This window comes from Ptychodera flava, chromosome 21, assembly GCF_041260155.1.
Source record: "Ptychodera flava strain L36383 chromosome 21, AS_Pfla_20210202, whole genome shotgun sequence".
NCBI classification, from domain to species: Eukaryota; Metazoa; Hemichordata; class Enteropneusta; family Ptychoderidae; genus Ptychodera; species Ptychodera flava.
In genome coordinates, this window is record NC_091948.1 from 2,403,337 (window position 1) to 2,427,068 (window position 23,732).

At 37.2% G+C, this 23,732-nt stretch overlaps 1 protein-coding gene and 1 long non-coding RNA gene across 3 annotated transcripts in view; both read left to right on the plus strand.

Moving 5' to 3' along the window:
- LOC139121086 (adenylate kinase isoenzyme 6-like) overlaps positions 1–12,069 on the plus strand; it is a 29,459-nt gene extending 17,390 nt beyond the window's left edge. The window contains exons 4-5 of one of the 2 annotated variants that reach the window (XR_011549218.1): positions 236–1,483; positions 1,539–12,069. Coding sequence is in view for 1 of the 2 variants with exons in the window: in XM_070685710.1 (XP_070541811.1) it covers positions 236–428 (193 nt within the window). In the remaining variant the exon portion in view is untranslated. Of the gene's footprint in view, positions 1–235 lie in introns of both variants that reach the window. The other variant, XM_070685710.1, reaches the window with a different exon arrangement.
- A 3,760-nt stretch (positions 12,070–15,829) lies between these two features.
- Positions 15,830–23,343, plus strand: LOC139121087 (uncharacterized). The gene is made up of 2 exons (XR_011549219.1): positions 15,830–16,026; positions 20,552–23,343. It is a non-coding gene; the product is annotated as an uncharacterized lncRNA (long non-coding RNA).
- Positions 23,344–23,732: the final 389 nt, after the last annotated feature.

The window sequence follows — 23,732 nt, forward strand, 5'->3', positions numbered from 1 at the left end:
TGAAATTCTGGTGAGAAACGATGAAAAAGGAAATTTTCTCCAGCTGAGAGCTCGCACATGTCACAACTGTACTATATCATAAATGTAACACGGTTATTTTCACATCTCGACCAATCAGATCGCAGTATTTATGCTATCAATATGCCAGTATGATAAAATAAAGATTAGAAACTAGCATTGTGTAGTATTATTCAGGATAATGCATTACATTCTCTGTCACCACATTGTCTTACAGGGGTTACACAGGTAGAAAACTCCAGGACAACATCCAGTGTGAGATTTTCCAGACGATACTCGAAGAGGCACGCAACTCCTACTTGCCAAGCATTGTCTATGAACTCTCCAGCAATGAACCTGAGGAAATTGACTCCAATATTGAAAAAATCCGCTCCACAATTCTCAAATGGAAAATGAACAACCAAAGATAACAACTTTCCATGGTGAAGATTTTTTTATAACCGTGCAACTGACATTGACTTTCACATCTGCAGCTTCAGACATACCTGTCAGCACTTCTCATGGTAGGATTCACTGAGCAGTCTCACTGACCTCTCACCCCAGCCTCCAAAGGTCACTCACACATCATGAGTTTTTCCAGAACAGTGCATGGACCAACAGATGCATATTTCCGTGAAGAAATGTAAATTATGTAATTTTAACTTAAAATACTTGACCACACAGATAACTGTCATAAAAGCCTTTCTACCTCTCAAAGTTTTATTTTAGTTTACATGTAATCAAGTCATAGGCATCAATGATGTTGTAAGATCAACAATTTAACCTTTAACTCCACAATACCTACAACCAAAAATTTCTTAAAATAATTTCCAGATACCTCAAAAAGTGCGTTCACATCATCATGGTTGAGAATACGCCCAAATTAGTGGTGTGTTCGTTTCAGAATGTTTGAAATGTTGGCCTGTGCAGGTGTCTATGGAAAAGTTCAGGATGTGTGCTCATGTGCGTAATTTATACAATGCTCTCATTAACACAACATTCAACATACAGTGTATATTATTTGCATTCTGTCATCCTTTGCAACTTTTCAGAAGGCATCCGTATGCAGCAATAAAAACAAATTATTCTTAATACCTTGATCAAAACTAGAGTAATAAAGACAGCGAGCGTGAATTTATTTGCTTAATGTCAAAGGTTAAAAGAGATTATTGTTTTCTCAGGGAAGGTTAACTTAGTTGCTAGGATCATGTAATTTGATGAGTTTTGTTCATGAGTGTTTTTTATGTTGCTTGTAGAATGAATAGTGAATTTTGTCATTAAGCAATATTTATGTTTCTGTAAAGGATAGTTATACATTTGCCTCTTTTGTCTGTGTTGATGTTTCTGACCAAATTGTGACCTGTCTGTCCTTGGTTATGTAGGGAAAGCTTGGTTTGTTGATGCTGAACATTACCCTATATTTGGTATCTCAGCCATTTAACCCTTTGAACCCTATTCGGAAAAAAATGTCTGTATGATGTCATAGGTCACCAGGGGGTCACGGTGCAAAGAGTTAAAAAAATGTCTGTATGATGTCATAGGTCACCAGGGGGTCACGGTGCAAAGAGTTAAGAAACTTTACCATTGGATGACACCGAGGCAAAACAAGGATGATCAACATCTACCCACAGAGACAGTCTCCCTCTGTGGCAGGGTGAAAAAGTACCATTTATAAAGGGTGCCCTCTAAGGCAGTATTAAACAGCTCTGGGGGTCAGGTGGCACTGACCCTCACCTTCTGTGAAGGACACTGTTCCGCAACTCTGACCTAGATGTAGAGTGAGCCCTCAATGGCAATACTGTGTAAAGTTGACCAACAGGCATTTTGCCCTCTGTGGCAGTGTTGTGCAACATTTACTGATTAACTGGCAGTGACCTACAGAAGTGAACTAGTATGCTTCTTTGACATTGTTATTAGACATTTTGTCCACAGAATTCATGCCCGACCTTCTCACAAAGTTTATATGCATAAGTACATGTAAGTACATTCTCAGTTTACCCAAAATGCATTTTATGTCAGAGGTCATAACACTTTCATACAACTGTATCCAATCAAATTTAAATTTCAGGGGGTCACGGTGCAAAGAGTTAAAAAAATGTCTGTATGATGTCATAGGTCACCAGGGGGTCACGGTGCAAAGAGTTAAGAAACTTTACTTTCAGTAACTTTTGAATTTTCCAACCAAACTTTCCCAAGTAGCATCCTACAACTCAGGGTGGAGATACGCATCATTTTCCTTTTTTAACAATGTTTTTGACATATTTTAAATTATAATTTTTATTGCTTATTCTCCAAACGTTACTTTGTAAAAGATTTCACTGAGACACTACACCTTTACTCCCATGAGTGTCCTGGTCTACAATGACAACTTTGACATTGCTGTAGGTCGATTGCCATGTTTCCTTGTGAGTGGTTAATTTCATGGGCCATCAAACAAATTGTGATATTCTGATGCATAGTCCGATCCCGTTTCAACAGTGATTTGTCCACTGTTTAATCTGGGACCACATTCCAGAAATCCGGGCATGAATGATATGGTAAATATTTAGAATTGGTGGCTGTCTTGAAAAGGTTTGCCCTTAACAGTGGAATGTGTTTGGTCTGCTTTCAGTCCCCTTTAAGATTTGTGTACTTGAAATGTTTTTGGCAGACTAGAGTGTTTTCTTTTCATTGAAACAGAAGTATTGAATTAAACAATGCTTAGCCAATTCCCTGCATATGCCATAGGGAAAACAATATGGTCAGAAATACACACACAGACGAGAGTTGGTCAAATTGTAATGTGAAGTATTCAAAATTGGAAAGACACTGGTTCATTTTAACTCTTTCACCCCGATTTCCTTTTGTACAAGTCCAATGTAACCAATGAAAACAATGGGGTCAAGCCAAGTGGTGAAAGGATTGAGTCTATAGGTGAGTTATTTCAGCAAAGAGGTTGCTGAAAGAACTAAAATCTTTGCCGGTAAAGACGGCAGTGCTTGGGAGGTATGCTGTAAAACATATCAGCTACAATGCAGTAGCTCAAAATACCTTTTTTCTTCAAAGAAGTCAGTTTTTCGTTTTGTTTCATTCCTTGACACCATCAGAGTTTTGAATGTACGCAGTCCCCCTCCCCCAACAGTGTTCCCTGCCCCGCCCCAACAGTGGGGACAACAATGACATGCTCGATTGCATTACAGCTGAAGCTGGCTTTGTGCATATATGATTTCATCCTCTGACCAATGTTTACAGTGAGCAGTATTTTCCATTCTCTGTTGCTTTTTATCTACCCTCATTTCTACCATAACCAACTGTTGTACCTGACTGCACTGTTATACTGCAGTGAGTTTGTTGTTTAGATTGAACACTGAGGTTTGCATCCACCTCAATCTTGATCTTTGTGCAGTGAATGTGCTGAAAGAATTTTATTTAAAAGTTAGAACAAATTATTTACCCAGGAAAGACATGTCAAGTTAACCATTGTTTAAGTCATTGAAAGGTTACCATAGAGCTTCAACTAAACATTTTTTTGTCAAATGTTAAACCAGTCATTGTCATAGTCAAATTTAAAGGAATTACTAGTTACTGATTCTTAAGAATGCCGATAATTATGGCCGGTAAATTAGAAATACTGTTGAGGTGTCTCTGTTGTTTTGGTGCAGTCTGTAGGTGATGTATAGGAATGTTGAGAATCATAAAGTTTTGATACTTTTATAAACACACCATGGATCCTAAAAGTGTCACAACTTGAACTCCAATCCAAACCTGACACAAATAGCCCCCTAAATACCTTCATAGACACACCCTACAAAACTTATCAGTTCAGTTTTCACAAATCAAACAAACCTCCAACCACAAAGGAGATCATAAAAGGCAACTCTGTGACAGCATCCACTGTTTTTGAATGAAATAAACCCACCCAAGATTGTTGAAATGTTACAAAGTAACACATATGACAAAGTAGATGTGATATTTTTGATAGAGTATAGAGTATAAGGTATTTAGATTTAGATCTTTCTAGACTCCTGATTTACATTGATATATCTAGCTGTCTCCATTTCATGATATTAAGTTTTATCATGATGAAGAGCCTGCCCTGTTGACTCATTTCTGTTCCTTGTGGTACATCGATACAATCAGGATTTAAAAATTTGCTAAAGATACATCGCAAAAGAAGAGACAACTTTTTCGGTGTTAATGGGTTTTTGTGCTAAAAAGTCAAGCTTATAACTGTCACCATATCGTGTTCAGTTTCTTTCAAAGATTATTAACTCTTGGTGTCATGATGAAATTTCATCAAGTAAATTAGAAATGCTACTCCTGGTTAGAGAAGTGTACAGTTCATGCTGTGGTTGTGCAAATTGAGTTTCAGACCATACCTGGTCAACTCTTCAAATGTGCATCAATATCTGTAAATATCTTCCCCAATGATTCCCGTACCCTACTCTGTATATCTTGCAAACCCAGTATTCTATCCTGCATTCATTCAGACAATACAGAATAGTCATTGCTGTGTATAATTACGACAAATATTTTTTGTCATCATTGATGCAGCCAACATTTTTAGAAATTAGGACAGCGCATGTTTAGTTGTCGAGAAAGTTTGTTGCACTGTTTGTAGAGCATGTACTCTGAGCATAGTGTGCATTGTGCTGCTTTGTGCATAAACATTTCACAAAGACGTCATTTCAATTCATACATGTGTCATCTTCCTTTGTGTTGCGTGTCATGTTTTGTACTGTCATCATTGACTTCTAATTTCATTTTCTAGTAAAGTTTTATAAAGATTTAAGATAGCAAAGCCTTGGTGAAAATTTGTTATTTTTATTTTTTCAAGATTTTTGTTATAGTATATGAAGCTCCTGGTAAGATTCATGTTTGTATTACCAAAGCTACTAAAGTTATGCACACATGTGTTTTGTTTTGTGTAGCGCCTCCATTCATGTTCAATATTTCCTACTTTCAAATGAAGGGATCAAGTATGAAAATGACACTTGTAGATTTCACTGACACATCAGAGATGACCTTTGTACCCCAAGACGACCTCATACTTCCCCAAATGTGAAAAGCTTGACCTGAAACTCCAAAGAAATCTCCAACTACACACAAATACATAGAAAGTAATTAGAACATTACAAAGGTTTCAATTGTTATGCTATTAGCATCATTCCTTATTTTAGTTGATCGACCAACACAAAGGTCAGCGTCATCATCTGTCTACACCAGGCTATTTTATCTCACAAAACTCAGGATCTATTTACCCCTTCTCCCCCTGCTTCCCAGTGTACAGGTCCAATGACCCCATTTAAAGGTATACTGTCACCTGTTCCAATTTTGCCACAGTTACCATTGAAAGAGAAAATCTAACCAATTACAGATTTTGAGCGGGTGGCCACTTTTTAAAAACAACGCCCTCACACGAGCATTTTGATTACCAAGGAATGCCCTTTGACCATATATGGGCATATTTAATTACAGGTGACTGTATACCTTTAAAACCACACTGAGGTTGTGAAAGGGTGAAGCACCCACCTACTAGTATGTTCAGAGAGAAGTGTTCAGGGGCCAATGGGAAAAAAAACTAAATTTCCTCTAAACCCAGTTAAGAGTTTTCATCTTTCATTTGTTTAAAACCAGCATGATGCAACTGTATGTCTTGTAAATCTTAAATCACTATATATTGTTTCACTGTATGAGTATGGGTTTTACTGAGTACTATTTTCATTATATTGTAAAATATATCTGTAATCTGTGACACATCTTAAAGCCTTACATATTTTCCAGAGCATCAATCCCATCAATGGTGCCGACAATGTTCCTTTGGTGCTTCATTTCTCACCTTTTCAATAAAATATCTTTTACATTTATCCGTTATGTTTGACATGCAAATCATGACCTTTGACCTTTTGACTTGAGAGGGTCTAAATTCTATTATTTACCGCAAGGTTGTGCCTTAATTATTTTACCAAATATACCCAGCAGTGTTATTTGAACAATAACATCAGAACTTTATATCATACCATTTGACAAACTAAATCATTTTCATAAGTATTAATTGGCATAAATGTTTATTTTTCAATTGAGAATAGTTTGTTTCTCTCTGATTGGAATGTTATTTTGTATTTCTTAAACAGTTGAATATTGTATTTTGATGAAACTAATGGATATTTATATGTTGTTGAGCAATGGATCAACCACTTTAAATGCATAATTTCTTGCTTTCAGGGTCGAAGTTTTAAAAGGGAATATATGTACTGTAATTTTCTTGCAACTCCATCACCATTTTCTATAGTTTGTTTTTATAGAATTCCATGTATTTTTTCACTCTGTATAGTGTTACTGAGGCAGGATTTGTTTATTACATCTATATACATGTTATGTGTTGACGTTGAAATTAATTCTGAAACTAATGCATGTAATATCTATGAATGCTGCAAACTTTACTAATACAATATTGAACAAATCAAATTTGAGTTATCATCAGGCATATTCTCAGCAGATCAGAAAGGATGATTCTGATTGGTTAATTGACCAAGAGAGGTTCATGATGATTGAACATAAGTATTGACCTAAATTTGTTCAATCAGTAATGGTTTCTTCAATCAGTAATGAACAACCATCAAAGACTTGTCACAGTTTGCCTCATCTCAGTATAACTATTTATATAAATGCCCACCCTTCCAAACTAGATGTTTTTTTCATCTCTTAGATATTTTTTGTTTTCAATACTGCTGCAATTCAGACTGAATGTAGTTTTTGTTTTTCTGATTACACTTGAGTGAAATAGTTTGTATCTGCAAGATTGACTTGTCAAAAAGTGCTTAAAGTGATTCAAATATTTTCACAATAATGGTCGATTGGCAGCGTTTTTATTCAAGATAAGAAACAAAAGATTTGGCTATTTGCATTGTTTTGTAGTTTGGTTTATGCTTGGAATGTAACAAATGTTCAAACATTAACATTATGTCTGTATACTTTGTAAAATATCGGTATTACATTCACCAGAATTTTTTGAGATGTTATCCCACAGTGTAAAATACCTATAATAATTTACACACAATTAGTTGTTGTTATTGGTCAATCAGACATGTCAATCATTCAGATGAGCTGCTGATTGGTCAAAGATGTATCTCAGTTGTTAAGGAGTCTCTTATTGGTCAGTCACCTTTATCAGTCTCTCCTGATTGGTTGATAACCAGATCTCCTCCTCCTCCATGTACAGTTCCCAAACCCTGACTCTAGAGCATACATTTCAATGTACTCTTAGCCTGGTAGTTTCTGCCATAATGCACAGTACATTTGGTTACCCATTATTCAATGCATTTTGTACTCTTAAATATTAATTGCTTCATGAAATCAGGCAAATGCCTTTTTGTGTACAGACATTCAGACATGAGTTTCATAAATATTGAGAATGTAGTTTTAATAGTCATGTTCTTACTGTACATTTTGAAAGAAGTGGAAAAGTTATTGTTCATATGCAGAGGAAACAATGGCGCAATAGTGTCAATAGTTTTGTAGACAGCTAGTTACAACAATTTGAAAGAAAATAAGGAAACCTGTTGGTTCTCCTCTGTGGGCATAACAGACTTACTAACTAAAAGAAATTTGCGTATTAGCACTTTATTTAGTATGACTGTCCCCGGTGTCTTTTTACAGGCTTGCAAAAAATGCAATATTTGTTACAGTATCAGTAAAACCAGATTATTAATGTACTTTACATATGAATTTTCAGCATTTTTGGGGGTTTTTGAGAACATACCATCGTCAAACATTCTTGATGATTGTTTTGAGATGCAAGTTTGTTTTCTGAAGTAGAAGTTATGAAAATTCTCTTATCCGTTGGTTCAAATGAAGGAGACATGTGGGTAATTGATTGTACTGTGTACTGTGACAATCTTTGTACCAATTGAATTGATTGTACTGTGTACTGTGACAATCTTTGTACCAATTGTTGTCTTATACAAAGTGTAGCAAATTTCATGTGTGAATTGTACAAAAAAAATGACAGATTCCTTCGGTAGTGTTGAATATATTCTGATTAATGATACAGTTTGTGCCTTGTATTGAATGGCAGGGTTTTCCTACATCAGACATTTCATCTTCTTTTCTATAGGAGGTTTTTAGTCCCCACGGACACCGTCCGGGGGGACTTATAGGTTTGGTCATGTCCGTGCGTGCGTGCGTGCGTGCGTCCGTTCACGCAGATATCTCTGAGATGCCTGGAGCGATTTCATTCAAACTTGGTACAAGGATTACTTCATATGTCATACAGATGCACGTCAATTTGTTTTCTGATACGATCCAATATGGCCGCCAGGCGGCCATTTTATTACGATTTTTTCATGTACAGAGCCATAACTTAGGCATGTTCCAACCGATTTTATTCAAAGTTGGTACAAGGACATTGACCAATGTCATACAGATGCATGTCAATTTGTTTTGTGATACGATCCAATATGGCCGCCAGGCGGCCATTTTATTACGATTTTTTCATGTACAGAGCCATTACTCAGGCATGTTTCGACCGATTTTATTCAGAGTTGGTACAAGGACATTGACCAATGTCATAGATATGCACATCAATTTGTTTTGTGATACGATCCAATATGGCCGCCAGGCGGCCATTTTATTACGATTTTTTCATGTACAGAGCCATTACTCAGGCATGTTTCGACCGATTTTATTCAGAGTTGGTACAAGGACATTGACCAATGTCATAGATATGCACATCAATTTGTTTTGTGATACGATCCAAAATGGCCGCCAGGCGGCCATTTTATTATGATTTTTTCATGTACAGAGCCATTACTCAGGCATGTTTCGACCGATTTTATTCAGAGTTGGTACAAGGACATTGACCAATGTCATAGATATGCATGTCAATTTGTTTTGTGATATGTGTCAATATGGCTGCCAGGCGGCCATTTTATTACGTTTGTTTCATGTACAGAGCCATAACTCAGGCACGTTTCAACAGATTTTATTCAAAGTTGGTACAAGCTTATTGACAAATGTCATAGCTGTGCATGGCAATTTGTTTTGTGATACGATCCAAATGGCCGCCAGGCGGCCATTTTATTACGATTTTTTCATGTACAGAGCCATAACTCAGGCACATCTCAACCGATTTTTTTCAAAGTTGGTACAAGGACATTGATCTATGTCATACATATGTACGTCAATCGGTTTTGTGATACGATCCAATATGGCCGCCAGGCGGCCATTTTATTAGGATTTTTTCATGTACAGAGCCATTTCTCAGGCATATCCGCATGTTTCGACCAATTTTATTCAAAGTTGGTACAAGGACATCGACCAATGTCATAGCTATGCACATCAATTTGTTTTGTGATGCGATCCAATAGGCCACTGTGCGACCATTTTGTTACGATTTTTTTCATGTCCTGAACCATAACTCAGACATGTATCAAGCGAATTCATTCAAAAGTATTTTTATCACAGACCTAATGAAGAGGACTCTATCCTCTCTGAGGACCTGTAATCAAATACCCATTAACAAGTGGGGACTGTGTCATCAACGATGACTTTTTGAGTCAAGTTTTCTGCAGGACAGTCACAAGTGTCAAAACTTTGTTTCCCAGTGAACATCAGCAACTCATCTATTGTCCAGTCAGAGAATGCATTTTGTCAGATGCAATGGTACCCAGCAGTGTCTTAATGGTCATCCAATTAATTGATATGCAAGTTATGAAAAAAAAGCACTATGCTCTCTGGTCTGAAAAGGCTAGGTGTGAACACGTTTCAAAGAATGCATTCCCAAAATTGTTTTAGAGTGATAGTGGTAACACTTATCATGACCAAGGTTATCTGTTCATAAAATTGTCATGGTGGTAAAGCTTGTTGATTGGACACTCATTTCATGAAATTCAAAGAAGATTTTGATTCAGAAATATATACCAAACAACTTTCTAGTGTTACAAAGATTTCCTCCGAAATATCAGTCAAGTTTGTGGTCAAACAGCTTGTCATTTCCGGGATAAAATCCTGGCCACACATTTCAAAAACTGCACACCGGTAAAACATCGTTTCAGTGAATGAAGCCCCTCAATCCATGAGCTTCAAGATATGGGCTGATACATTCTGCCAACATGCAAAGCTCAGTCATTTAAAAAGAAGCCACTCTCTACGTGTGATAGATTATAAAACAATTTTTTGTTGGATGCACAGGATTGCCAGTGTAGCAAGGAAAAAGTGTGATACTTAGACTGTCCTGTATGGTAATTACAGTGATGACATGACAATTAATGTGAACCTCTGTGTGTGCAGTACTGTCTTTACATTAGAGTACATCTATATTACATTGAGACAATATTTAGAGATTTTATTTTACACTGACAGAGAATCGTTTGTATTCAGTAGATGTGTGAAAATATATATATACTTGTACACTGATTGTGCTCTGCTGCAGTCTCCCTGCAAGAGGTCTTATGTTCATAGATCCACAACACAAAATTGCTCATGTCAGTGGTACAGCACAGATACAATGTGATACTTCACTGTAACAAATTCATTGTCTTACAAAAAGTGCATTTTTTTCTGAAGTCTAACAAAGATAGCGTAATAAATAGTGTTTTGCTTCTGGAAAGGGAGTCAATTTCCTGAACTTGACATGTTGTATCATTCTTCTAGATGGAAGGAAAAAACTCTGAAGTGAAAACCACTACAAGATAGATAGTCCATAACTGTTACTTGTATGTGTTGTACAGTACAGATTTGTTTTTTGTTGTTGTGATTTGTTTCGTACCTCACTGTAGCTTGCATGCATCTTTATGTGGCCATGTGCAGCATAGATTATCACCATTTACAGCTGATGTTATTACCAAGTGTTGATGTAGTTATTAGTCCCCACGGACACCGTCCGGAGGGACTTTAAGGTTTGGTCATGTCCGTGCGTGCGTGCATGTGTGCGTCCATCCGTACGTCCGTCCGTTCACGCAGATATCTCAGAGATGTGGATTACTTCATATGTCATACAGATGCACGTCGGTTTGTTTTGTGATACGATCCCATATGGCCGCGAGGCGGCCATTTTATTACGATTTTTTCATGTACAAAGCCATAACTCAGGCATATCTCAACCGAATTTATTCAAAGTTGGTACAAGGAGATTGTCATACATATGCACATCAATTTGTTTTGTGATACGATCCAATATGGCTGCTGTGCGGCCATTTTGATTTTTTCATGTACAAAGCCATAACTCAGGCATATCTCAACCGATTTTATTCAGAGATGGTACAAGGACATTGACCTATGTCATACATATGTACATTGGTGATTTGTGATACAATCAAATATGGCCGCCGTGTGGCCATTTTATTACGATTTTTTCATGTCCTGAACCATAACTCAGACATGTATCAAGCAAATTTATTCAAAAGTATTTTTATCACAGACCTAATGAAGAGGACTCTATCGTCTCTGAGGACCTGTAATCAAAGTACCCATTAACAAATGGGGACTGTGTCATCAACGATGACTTGTTATACAGATACCACAGCTGTGTAGCCAATATCCAACTCACATAACAATATTCCTGCAGCCAAATGGCATGGAAAAAGCCGTATTCTGCTATGAAGCATCCAGTCTGCCATATCTGCCTGTTATAAAGAGATCTATTAATTTGACAGGGTTATTTGCACAATACCACGTTTGGGAATAGGCAGAAATCTTTCTTCACTGGAAAGAAGATATTTAAATATACAAGATCATTGGCATGCTTGATATCAATAGTGTGTATTTCAGACTGAAGATCCAAACACTGATGATGTGTAATTCCATCAGATCTATTTAGGGATGCAGGTATGCGCTGCATCACTTTTGTTGAGGTATATCTTAGCTGCAGCAGGCCATAGAAACCCACCATGTGTAAATGGACTTCACTTTTTCCTGACGTTTCACATTCATCATAAGAGCCAGTAAATATTCCAGTGCCTAATTATATTGTCATGACAACCAGTATTAATCTCAGCTGTGAAACAAAAAAGTGTTCAATTGATGCTGTGATGGTAAGCACATTGTATGTATTGTCTGGTCTAACCAATAAATACTTTCATTATATCAGAACAATTGTTTCCTGTGTGACTTATTGTGCATGAGAATATTTTCAGAAGTCAAATAAGGAACTTTTCATGACACATTTAACAGAAACATTGAGATGTGAAAGTTAAACTGCTGTCTGTTTTGGGGGAAAGGGGTTATGTAGAAATGCTATTTTGCAAAAAGTACAATTCTTATACATGCACTGTTCTTGGCTGTACCTAATGAATCTAAAATTTGGAACTTTACTGAAATGAACTCCAAAACAGAGAATTCGAAATTTTACCCCGAGCAAATGCCGCCCATGGTTCTGAGAAACTGAACTGTCATTGTACTGCATACATAGAACTGTAAGGTGGCACTATCTTTTTTGTAACATTTCTAATACATCCATTTTCATGCTAACTGCTTGCCCATGTTAGACCCTAAAATTGTGAGAGAATTGGGTAAAAGTGCGGAAATCCCATGTTTCATGACTGTTATTTGAAATGAGTTTTGAATGATGAGTCATCGTTCTGATTGGGACTGTATTCCAGTAAGTCAAAAACATGTAAGCCATGGACGTCTCCACAATAATCTATGCCATAATAATAATAAGTTTATTGCTCTCAAGGCCATCGGCCCAAATGCAAGGGTCTTACAAAATATCTTGTAAAAAGTTGCTTTATCGCACAGACACAATGTATACATTTCATATATATAAGTGATATAAATATGTAGATAGATAAGTAAATAATTGAATAAACCATGAAATTGTAAAAAAAGGCTTAATAACACTATGTCACAATGCTTATTGTGTAATTTCTCAATTCTGCTGCTTTATAAATGAATTTACCAATGCTTATAAGTACATCTGAATTCGTTGACCTTAGTAACCTCTGAAATTTATCAAAATTTGGCTCAATATATATGTCACTTAATAAATACTCATTTCTGAGGATATTATAAATTGGACATATCAATAAAAGATGGTATTCGTCTTCAACAGCCCCACTATCGCTTATCTATGCCATATACTCACTAAGTTAAATGCATCTGTACTCCCTAACTCAGATAACAAAGTTGTCAAACACAAACATTCCATCTTTGGAACTTAAAAATTTAATTGCTATTTAAATGCAGACTTTAAAAGAAAAGCCATCAGATATTTTATGAACTTTGCACAATCTGTACACAATTGCAAAGTCAAACATTGACTATTGTCTGAAACAAAAAGACAGTTTCACCTAGACAATTTCGTTCTCATTTATTTTGTCAACATTTAAAAACCATCCCTATGGGGTCAAATATAATCTTTCTGCATACGGATATTTGCCATCATTTATCATAATACTGATCATATTAAGAATTGCCTTCTTGTAAAATGGGCTTTAAACCCTCAAATTTTAAATATACATGTAATCTGTACCTCCAAATAAAGTCATTTTGTAAATGAAAATGAAACATCCTATATACAAAAAGAATCTTAATAGAAATTTTGTATCGACATCATACTTGTACTGGATTAAAAGGAGCTGCTTTGATGAAAAAAATGACCAAGCCTTGGCAATCTTTCAATTGTCTCCGGTGTGACCTACATGTTAACGAACCTTTTATGAGATCTTCAATAAACTGTCTTGACGAGACACTCTGGTTGACAAAAAATGTAGAACCACTAAAATTGGACAGTGATTGCAAGTCTGTCAGGATATTTCACTAAAGTGTCAGCAATGCTTTCATTAATTTATCTACTGTCCCTCTATAGAGGGACTGTGATTTATCATTTCCCCAAAAGATGTCAACCTTCCAATTAGAAATAATGACAGTCGTTGGTTCAGGCCTGAGGGAGCATCTGGTGTAGTGCTATCCCTGTAATCACCTTTTTAAGTTGTGATCTATAGGGTTGCAATGTCTATGTGAATACTGAAATATTGTCCTGTCAAAACTTAAATACACAATGCTGAAGTTTCTGAACAGAGTAATATATAATACATCCTTGAGAAAAATTCTTGAGGGTCTATGGTAAAATTATAGTGTCCAACTGTTATAAATGTATAACAATTACATGTATAACTTTTGATTAAGCCAATCATTTACTGACAACACAAATTGCCACAGTACTGTCTTTATCTGTGAAACACATCAAGGATGCTGATCTGCTGCTGAATTTTATTCTGAGTTATTAAGTCCATGCAATCAGTCTTGTGCAACTTTAACATACTCCGTGTTAATCACATATTTATCTCTTACCATGAATGAAAAATTGCCACTCATTGTCTGCCAAAGCAACAAATAAATGTCTTAAAGAGATGGTGTCTTTTGTCATGAAAAGTGCTGGCAATAATGTGTGTTTGACCTGCATTGGGTACTTAATATTCGACGATAGCAAAAATTCTGTCGGATAGTCAAGGATTACGTTCATTGATGACGGCAATGCATTTAGGACATACAAAATAATAAACGAATGATTTAGGAAATTTTATGGATTGATATATTGTCTCATTGATGTTTGACCTGCGTTTACTGCCCTACAGCATAGTCTGTGCTCAAGGCTCCATTACCTATGATGTACATTCACCATTACCTTTTTTTGTGCATTTTAAGTTTTATCTACTCCGAAACCTAATAGATGTTGAAATGTACAGCTGTTCAATATGTCAATACAGCATTTATGCATACATTAATGTCCACTGTCAACAAATTAATTTTAGCCGTTACTAGAGTTTATTTGTCAGCATACTCAGCAATAACACATGTATATTGTACACATCGATGTATTTTGTGGGCAGGGTTTTTATTTGAATTTGAATATACTATAAGGGGGAAGTGAGAAACTGCCTTTGATTTGTAGAACAAAAAAAATATGAAAAGTTGAAGCTATTGTTAAGCTTACCAGAAAACATCGGCACTTCATCCATCAAAGTGGAGGAAATGATAAACACGCAGCTATGAAGTCACTCTTGAAATTGTTGCTTAACGTTCAAACGAACACAAACATTGCGTGATTATAGGTTGACAGTGTCATCGGTCTTAATCATTGGTTATTTAATAATCATATCATTGCGATACAAACCATACGTTTACAATGAACGTTTCCTTTGATTTTATATTTGAAAGCAGATTGGGCCCATGGCTGGATGACCAGCCCGCGGCGTGCTCAATATTTGTGGACACCGCGATTTTCTGTAGCGGAAGGGGTAGCCCTCTCTCTTATTATGTAAAGTAAACAGGTAAAGTGAAGTAAAGTCTTTATTGAAATCGTACCCCCTTTTGGGATCTTGTATATAAGCTTAGGCCCTAAATACAACTACAATATGTTTCTTCTTCTTCATGCCAAACGTAGCTATATTTTCGCTTCAAAGTTGTCCTGGCCGTCTTCATAGTCACCAAAGATACATACCCGCCCACCTGGCACCTCTACCTCATCAATATAATTGCTAAATTTCCATTCTTATTACTATAGGCCTAGAGCTTAGCACCAATGTGTCCCCATTTCTCAGGTGGGTCAACCTCCCGGTCTACCTTCAATCTTAGTTAGCCATAAAGAAAAACAGGAAATTGCTTTAAACAATGCAAAGAATGTCGCGAGCCTTCAGCAAGTGCGGTATTCAATCGATTGACCGTAAAATTCACCGCTTGTCTATAACGTTATCAATAACGAAACGTCAGCATATCCAACACACATCAGGCGCCCTGATAGTCCTATGATAATCGCATTCAGCAAACGCCAGCGCCAGCTACGTGTGGGCCGTCCCCTTGGCAACGATTTCGATCTCAATATTCTGCGCACGCGCAGGAAAATTTGCATGATAATTATTATACGGCCCAGTGCTTTATATTGTTGTCAACACCGAAACACAGGTAGTAATCGGTTGAGTGCGGACAAATTTTTAGAGCCAGGTGCGGCTGTGGAGGGAGTGACCACCGGCGTACAGTCGCGAGACGAAAGCGATCATCCAAGCCACCGCGGGGAAGACAGATTTTCAGCTTCGGAGGATACACTCAAAGGTAATGCAGTAATAATTTACTAGTCGGTCGTATGCAGTGAGCTTGTATTTCAGAGCAACGCTGCGTGCATAGCAACTAAACGACAGACCACCATGTGCCACTGTTTGCTACCGTTCATGGTAACATCATATGGTATATTGTAGACCTACAAGTTAAACGTACGAGACGAAATATCAAGATTGAAGCAGTATAATCCGTTCGGCAATATTACCCGCAGCAACAATAACAATATTGTTTTCGACAGTCACTCTGCGCTGCCTGTTTCAGAACTGTTCTGAGTATCGGGATAGCAATAGCATGTTGTACAGGACCTGACGTGGCCGGAAATCAGCGGCCGTTGCTGGCGACACCAGAACACCTTTCTGACTTTTGCAAAGTTCATCACCTGAGTCTGTTTTTACACATAATTAGTAAAAATATATGTGAGCATTTTTTCAGCTCAAATTTTAAACAGAAATGAATCGATCGCGCCCACTGACAGCATTGGAAGCCATTTCTGGCTACCGCAGCCTGTAAAGTTGTGAGCTCGATCATGAGCTACCGCTGTACACGGCAGAACAAAAGGGTGAACGCGTTTGCGTTGTGGTCACCAGATAATTTGTCGCAAGCTCGCAACCTTCCCCCAGGTGTAAACGACACATCACCTTTATCTGTAGCGACTCTTACGTAAATTTTCAGTAAGCGATGTGAAAGCACAATAAACTTATCCTCGAGAGATAATTACAGTGAAACGATATTGTAAATGGTTATAAAATGTGAGTTTAGTATTGTTTTGTTTTTTGGGGGGTTTTTTGTTCTTTTTTGTTTTTTGTTTTAATCAGGATTCTTCCGTTCAACAGTTCCGCAACGTCTGAATTCTCATTAAACTTAACAATCACATACGGAGACAATTAAAATATTGATGGAAAATGAAGCCCCTACCCTAAAGCCTCTAATTTTGATAAAATCCGTGTACCCTGTCCCGCACGTAAAGCAGTATTTGATCTGTTTGATGAGTCACCGACGGGATCAGAGCGATTTGAGAATCTTTTAAAACTCTTTTAGATGGCTTTAATTTCCGTCAAAGAATGCAATAAGTCGATTTTGAAGGTTGGTGGAATATTATTTACCAGATTGTAAGCTCATTAGAGTCCATCTTGCAATGTATGGCTTTACACACGTCCTTTGTCTGCTCTGTCTTGGTGAATTAAACTTGCCTTATGAAAACATTCCCGTGCATCAAGGCGCCTGTGAAATTTTCAGGGCGTGAGTTACGTTGATGATTTACTCGCCAACGCGTGTCCCGAAGGAAATTGATCGAGCAATTAGGGAAATAACAAGAGTAGGTCTAATCATGTGATGAATTTTTACGTTTTCCCCCTGGAGATCTGCTTCTGTGCCCAACAAACAATGTTGCTATCGTCACGCCATTGTGCAAGTTAATACCTGGTACGGGGAGCAAAAACATCTCTTCTGTTTGATCGACACTATTACGAGACAATGTCGCAACTGTTTTTCTCTGTCTTTGAACATAGTTTACTAAGAATATATGTATGTGCCCCAATATTCTGGTGTGTGTGTAGGGGGGGGGGGGGCTGTCACTTGCATCATATATAAAACAGAATCTAATACTTAGCACCAACGCCCTGGATACCTCTAAGTTAAATTCTGTTCTGTGCACAATGTCGTGAATAGGTCTTGGGTTTAACAGCACAATTTTTGCGTTTATGAATATATCATATTTATTTATTAATATATTCATAAATTTATTTATTCACTTTGCTTACATATTACTTCAGACAAGTAAACCCTTTCTTGTACTCCTACAGTACATTATCAGCAAATCATATGCGCGGGAAATTCGCCAAAATAAACCATTTTGAGACGGTGGAGACAGAAATACGAAATAAAACAAAGATTGACTCGACTGCCTTATACGAACATCTCATTCAAAACGCAATGTTTAGCTCCCAAAACCATTAACGTCTATCTCCCTATTAACGGTATATTAAGCCGACATCACTCTGTCACACGCTATTACCCCTCTTAATGGCATCTCTGTGAAGCATTTTTCTCTGACGAGGAAGAACATCTTTCTCACACCAAACGTATGTAACAGCACAAACTCCATTAATTCCCCATAGAATGTCTGGGGCTTCTAGTGCAAATGGGTTATTTCAATTGTCCATTTGTTTCGGAAACACATTTCCGAATAAAACTCTGCTGTAAATTCATTTTGATCGCAAAGGGAAATTTCAGACGGGGCTTGTTTTCTTCTTCGGCGAGAATTGATTAAAACGAGAAAAAATATATCGTCAATTTGAAGTAAATGACGTATTAACTGCAATGTTAGGACGATATTTGTATTTCTACAGCGCACACGGTGGCGCCTGAAAGCACTGTGTACAATTTTTCACACAAACCTGCTGAATCATTCAATTGCACTCGTGTGCTCTACTGAATTCCTACTGTTTTTTTCATTTCACTCGATATTTTCTGTCTCTTTCTGTCAGAAATATTCTAACTAATCATTGCTCCAAGACTCTTTCAAAAAGCAAAGTTTGGATAAAACTTGATCGGCGGAAAGAAGTGCTATGAACACGATTGGAACTAATTTGGGATAATTGGATCTTCATAATTTTCAAAATTTCTTAAAAATGTTTGGTGCCATATAGCTGAATGTTGCAATATTACAAATTACTCATAGAAACAAATGTATAATGTAAAAAGAAAAGTCGATGAGGTTACGTTTGCAGATTAATCAGACATTACTTCATCATCCAATTATCCCAAATTAGTTCCCATCGTGTTTATGTGTTTTGCTGGCTTGTAAAATTAAAGTCTCTGAATCGAACATGTTAGAAAGAATGACACGATGCGGTGTTGCCCCTATGTTCCAATCACTGTTTCCTTGCTATTGTTTCATCATGTCCGCATACAGCATAATTCTAACACGCTGCTTGGCAGTCTATCTAGTGTTACATTTTGATAAATGTGCTGCTCATATTATATATATATATATATATATATATATATATATATATATATATATATATATATATATATATATATATATGTGTGTGTGGTGTGTGTGTGTGTGTGTGTGTGTGTGTGTGTGTGTGTTTGTATACAGAGAAGTGCACATGAAATCAGTTGAAAAACATGAAAGGGCAAAACATAGACCAAACACTGATAATAATAAAACAAAACGGTAATACTGGTGAACTGTTAAAACAATGAAACAAACTAATAATAAGTATTGAACGGTAACATCTGACGATCTATCACTGAACTGCAAGAAGAAGATTTTTGAAATGAATGTTTACTTTACACTATAATCAATCTCCTGTACAAAAAAAGAAGAGAAGAATTTGAGAAAGAAAAGTGAAACTGTCAGTACTGTCGACCTTGACGTTCCACGTTCACATCATTCGTTCTTTTGATCGACCATATCAATAATTACAAATATCAAACAGTCACTCAAAATGCAAAAATGCCAGAAACCGAATTCGAAAGGCAAATCTCATTAAAAGTTTGAAGTACACTGAACATTATTTCATCACTGTGACGTTTATCGTCCTCGTCAGGGTCATCCAACTTTCTGTTGATGAAAGCGTCACCATTAAATTTTATGGGCGATCAATTCATCCGCAGAGAAGCAAGGTAAAATTAATCATAAACGTTTCACATGCGTCGCAATTGTGTTTGAAATCGATGTGAGGTGTCTGTTGAACCGTAACTACTCTCGCCAATTAATGTGATGGACTATCAGCCGAGTGACGTAAGCATGTTCGTCAGCGATAATATAGCAGTTCCCGTTTTGTCTAATAACTGTGTCCATGTCCATTCCGTCACTTCTACGTTCATCACAGGACTTGCTTTACTATGGTCGCATTAATCGAGGAAAGTGTCCACTGTCCACTATTTTACGGAAGTGTTGGCCTACAAAATTGACTTTTATCACAGGTATCGCTGAATGGAACACACACTCTTCCTGCATTCCTTAGTGATCGCTAGCTTATAGGCCTATTATAAGTCATAGGCCTACTATTAGTTTGTAAAGTTTTTCTTGTGTTCGTAATTTGGTGCATTATTTTTTCTGTATTATTTCATCAAATGAAAGTATCTTTAGCCAAGTATTATGTCGATGAAAGAGTTTCATAAATATTTTTTACCGATGACGTTAGCGCCAGATTTATAGAAACCTTAATAGAACGCCGTGGGCAGTGCGCTCCGTTGAGCGAGTCGAATCTTTGTGACGTCATGCAGAGACATGAGCGACGATTCGTTTGTCACGGCATGACGTCAGTGCGACATTCGTCGAATGATTTCACAGTCAGTTTTCCACGGTCATGGAAAAATTCATCTTCATTTCATTTCGGGGGTTGAAATACACGAAGTGAATGCAAACGGACCAAAGAGAGGTACGATCTACTACAAAGACCATTTAAAACGCACTATGGTTGCCGCTTTGTATGACACGTAACTAACTTTTGTCTCTCTATAGTGCTCGCAACTATACATTCTTTTTCTCTCTCTTTCACAGAACATTGTACAATGGCGAAGAGGCCGTGGGGGACCATCGAAAAACCAAACGGCATGGATATGGGCCACCAAAAGATGACCGGTTACGAAATTGACCAGACGGTTGAACGGTTGTATTACGTTCCAAAAGCGAAAGAGAGGGATTTTAAGAGAAACAATCCTAAACTGAGCGATGAGCAAGTAGCGGAAATGCTAGATCGGCTGACGAGAAATGCGGGCGAGAAGGCACCGGATGCAAGACGAATTGCTGAAGGACCGCTGAAAGAGATGGGCATTGTGAACTCATTTGCGTGGAAAGGCTACAACTGACGTGCTGAAACTCTGGCAGGACTGATTTTTATTTTGTTAAACGGGCGGAGATCAAGAGATACTTAAAAGCAATGGGAAAAAGAAGAGGATTAATATCGAGCACATTCACGAATACTACATTATATCATCACAAAATGGTATCTGCCAGTCATCACAACTTGAGCATGTGACTTTAATGTGACTTTCAGAAACACAGTACTCTTAAGACTGCTTTAAATATTTTCCACCAGTGTGCTGATTTACAACTTTAACTCATGTACATGAATTGTAGCATCAACGTATGATGCTGTTTTACTTTCCTTTCCAGAGAACACGCGTGTGTTTTGATATTTTATTGTTTTGATACGCACCGTAAGCATTCAATTTAAATATTTATCATCTTGAATTTCCAATGATTTCAGATATACGCTTCTTAATGTACAAGCAGAATTTTGTCACCCCGACACAATGGACCGTGTTTTTCGCTTCGCGATAGCGGTGTGTATGTGCGTGTGTGTGCGTGTGTGAAACATGATGGCAATATCAGGGCATGTAAGTCATTTTTGGTTTTGTCCAATGGGCGTCGATGTCTTGTCCAGTGTACTTGCCAGCGTGGAACACGGGTTACTTGACTTTACACTGATCCAATTGAAGCGTCTGTTGCTTAAGAGCCAACAAAAATAATGATCATTACAAGTTCGGTCTAAACGCAGGTCGCAATATTTTTACATTTATCGGCAGCGTCAGTCTTATAATACCTCCGATGTAATTGCTAATAGACCTAGCATTCGAATTCAAAGTGACGTATACATGTTAATGTTACTCCAAGTATTTCTTCTACATAACTCCGGACTGTCATATATATGGTCGTGTGTTAGGGACAGGCTGGTACGGGTATGGTAACAATGTACCTATGTCATGATCAGTGTGTCGCAAACAACTATGTACACTCGGATATTAAAGGCCTGATTCAATTATTGAAATTTTGTGAAACCGGCAATCAGGCTTACCAGTGGTGTATCCACACTTTGCCTTGACTGAGGCATGATTGGAATACTATATACTATACATGTAACTATGCATGGTTGTCATTTGGGCGATGTATTAACAGAGACTAGTGTGTTACCTTACCATCTACTGGCTGCTGAATCTGGAAATTTCGAAAAGTAATTCGTACTACATATTCAACAGTTAGATACTTAGTTTATACATCTGAGCCACGGTCCCTCTATCACCTTGAGAGCCCGTGCCTTAGCCTATGACGGCCTAGCTTTGTATGCAAATGGCTATTTGTCCAAAGTGGTAGTTGGACTAGGTACATACTTGCATAAAATGATGCAAATACATCACCCAACTCTAAATTCACCGTTTTCAGAGTTAACTAGCATATTTATATTTCAACGGATTAATTATTTCGTGTCCTCGATTTTGTTAGAGATATAGGCGTTCGATTGCATTGTGTTCGCTCGTGAAGTACGTTACCGAATTTTTGTGTAGCATAAATTCAACATTGTGATGTAAATTCTCTTACAAAAAGTCGTTTTCAGTGTCACAGCCATTGTTCTGTGTTGTGTTTTTTCTTTGGATTTTGCTTGTCGAAGTGCACCCCTAATGACAGATTGCATGCGTTATACACGGAAGATAGTACAGTGTCATCTGCGATTTCTGTGTCATCAATTTTACCAGAATTATTTTTTAAAAAACAAAAACAACTCACATTACGCAGTTACAACAGAAGAGCGCTTGCATCTACATTAAACTCGTGTACAATGTTATAACATGATGTAAAAACGAAAAAGGAAACTAATATAGCCTAAGCTCTCTCAAGTATGTATCGGAAAGGCAGGACTTTCTGGTAACATATCTGAATTGCTCCTATACATGGGATTCAGACTTGAGGATGTTAACGCAGAGATAATATGTACAACTACCACATCTAACCCAGGAGGTACTGCACAAAGCAAAAATCTCTGAAGGGTAGAACCATTGGCTAGGCAATTTTTCCTTTTTCTGTATTTTTTCGAATTATTTATTATTTCGAATTATTATTTTAACTGTAACTTTTTGTACTTTAATCACTAATTTTCCCCCTAGAGGCATTCAACCTCTGTTCAGATTCTGTCCTCTTCGTAATGTTACGTCGACATTGACATCAGGGAAACCCGCCTTTCACGCCAGAGTCCACCAAGTTGTAACTTGAAATTCCGTGTTGTTTCATCATTTTGTGATTGATAATCGGAAACGCAAGCGTGAATTCCTAAAAGAGGTTTGAGAAGGGAGCAAAATCAGCACAGCATGTGTAGTTCAAGTGATTATTTTACGAGCTTTGTTTGGTGTTTTTTTTCTTTCCCGCAAAGGTTACTGTACAAGACAAGATTGGTTATGCGTGAATAACCACATTTTCTGAAGTGGTGTTTCGTTCTCAGTGACATATTCTTCAAACACTAAGTTGTATTTCTTATCTAAAAATTTAATTATGAAATAAAATATGTTTTTGTTGCTAAATGAGATCGCTGTGCAATATCTGCCCCCTGCCCCACTAGTGGTGATACAAGTGTTAAAGTTAGTCTTTCACCATTATGCAAATTCGATTGACTGTGTTAAAATCATCATTCTGGTCGACGTATAAAGTTCGAACTCCCGTGTCTGACACAATGTGATCCTTTTGGAACATTGGAGTTAAGCTGAAAGGATTTACGATAGTATACCTATTCCGTTCGGTTGACCCTGCGGAAGTTGTTTTGCAGTTGTTTCTGCGCGGGGGAGGGGTTGCAGGACCGATACACATAGGGCCCTACTTAGACTTGGTTCAAGTCGGTGAATTAAAAAAAATAAAATCATTTATAATAGTTTCTCTTTTGTCTCTCCTATTTCGTACCAACCTATTTGGAATT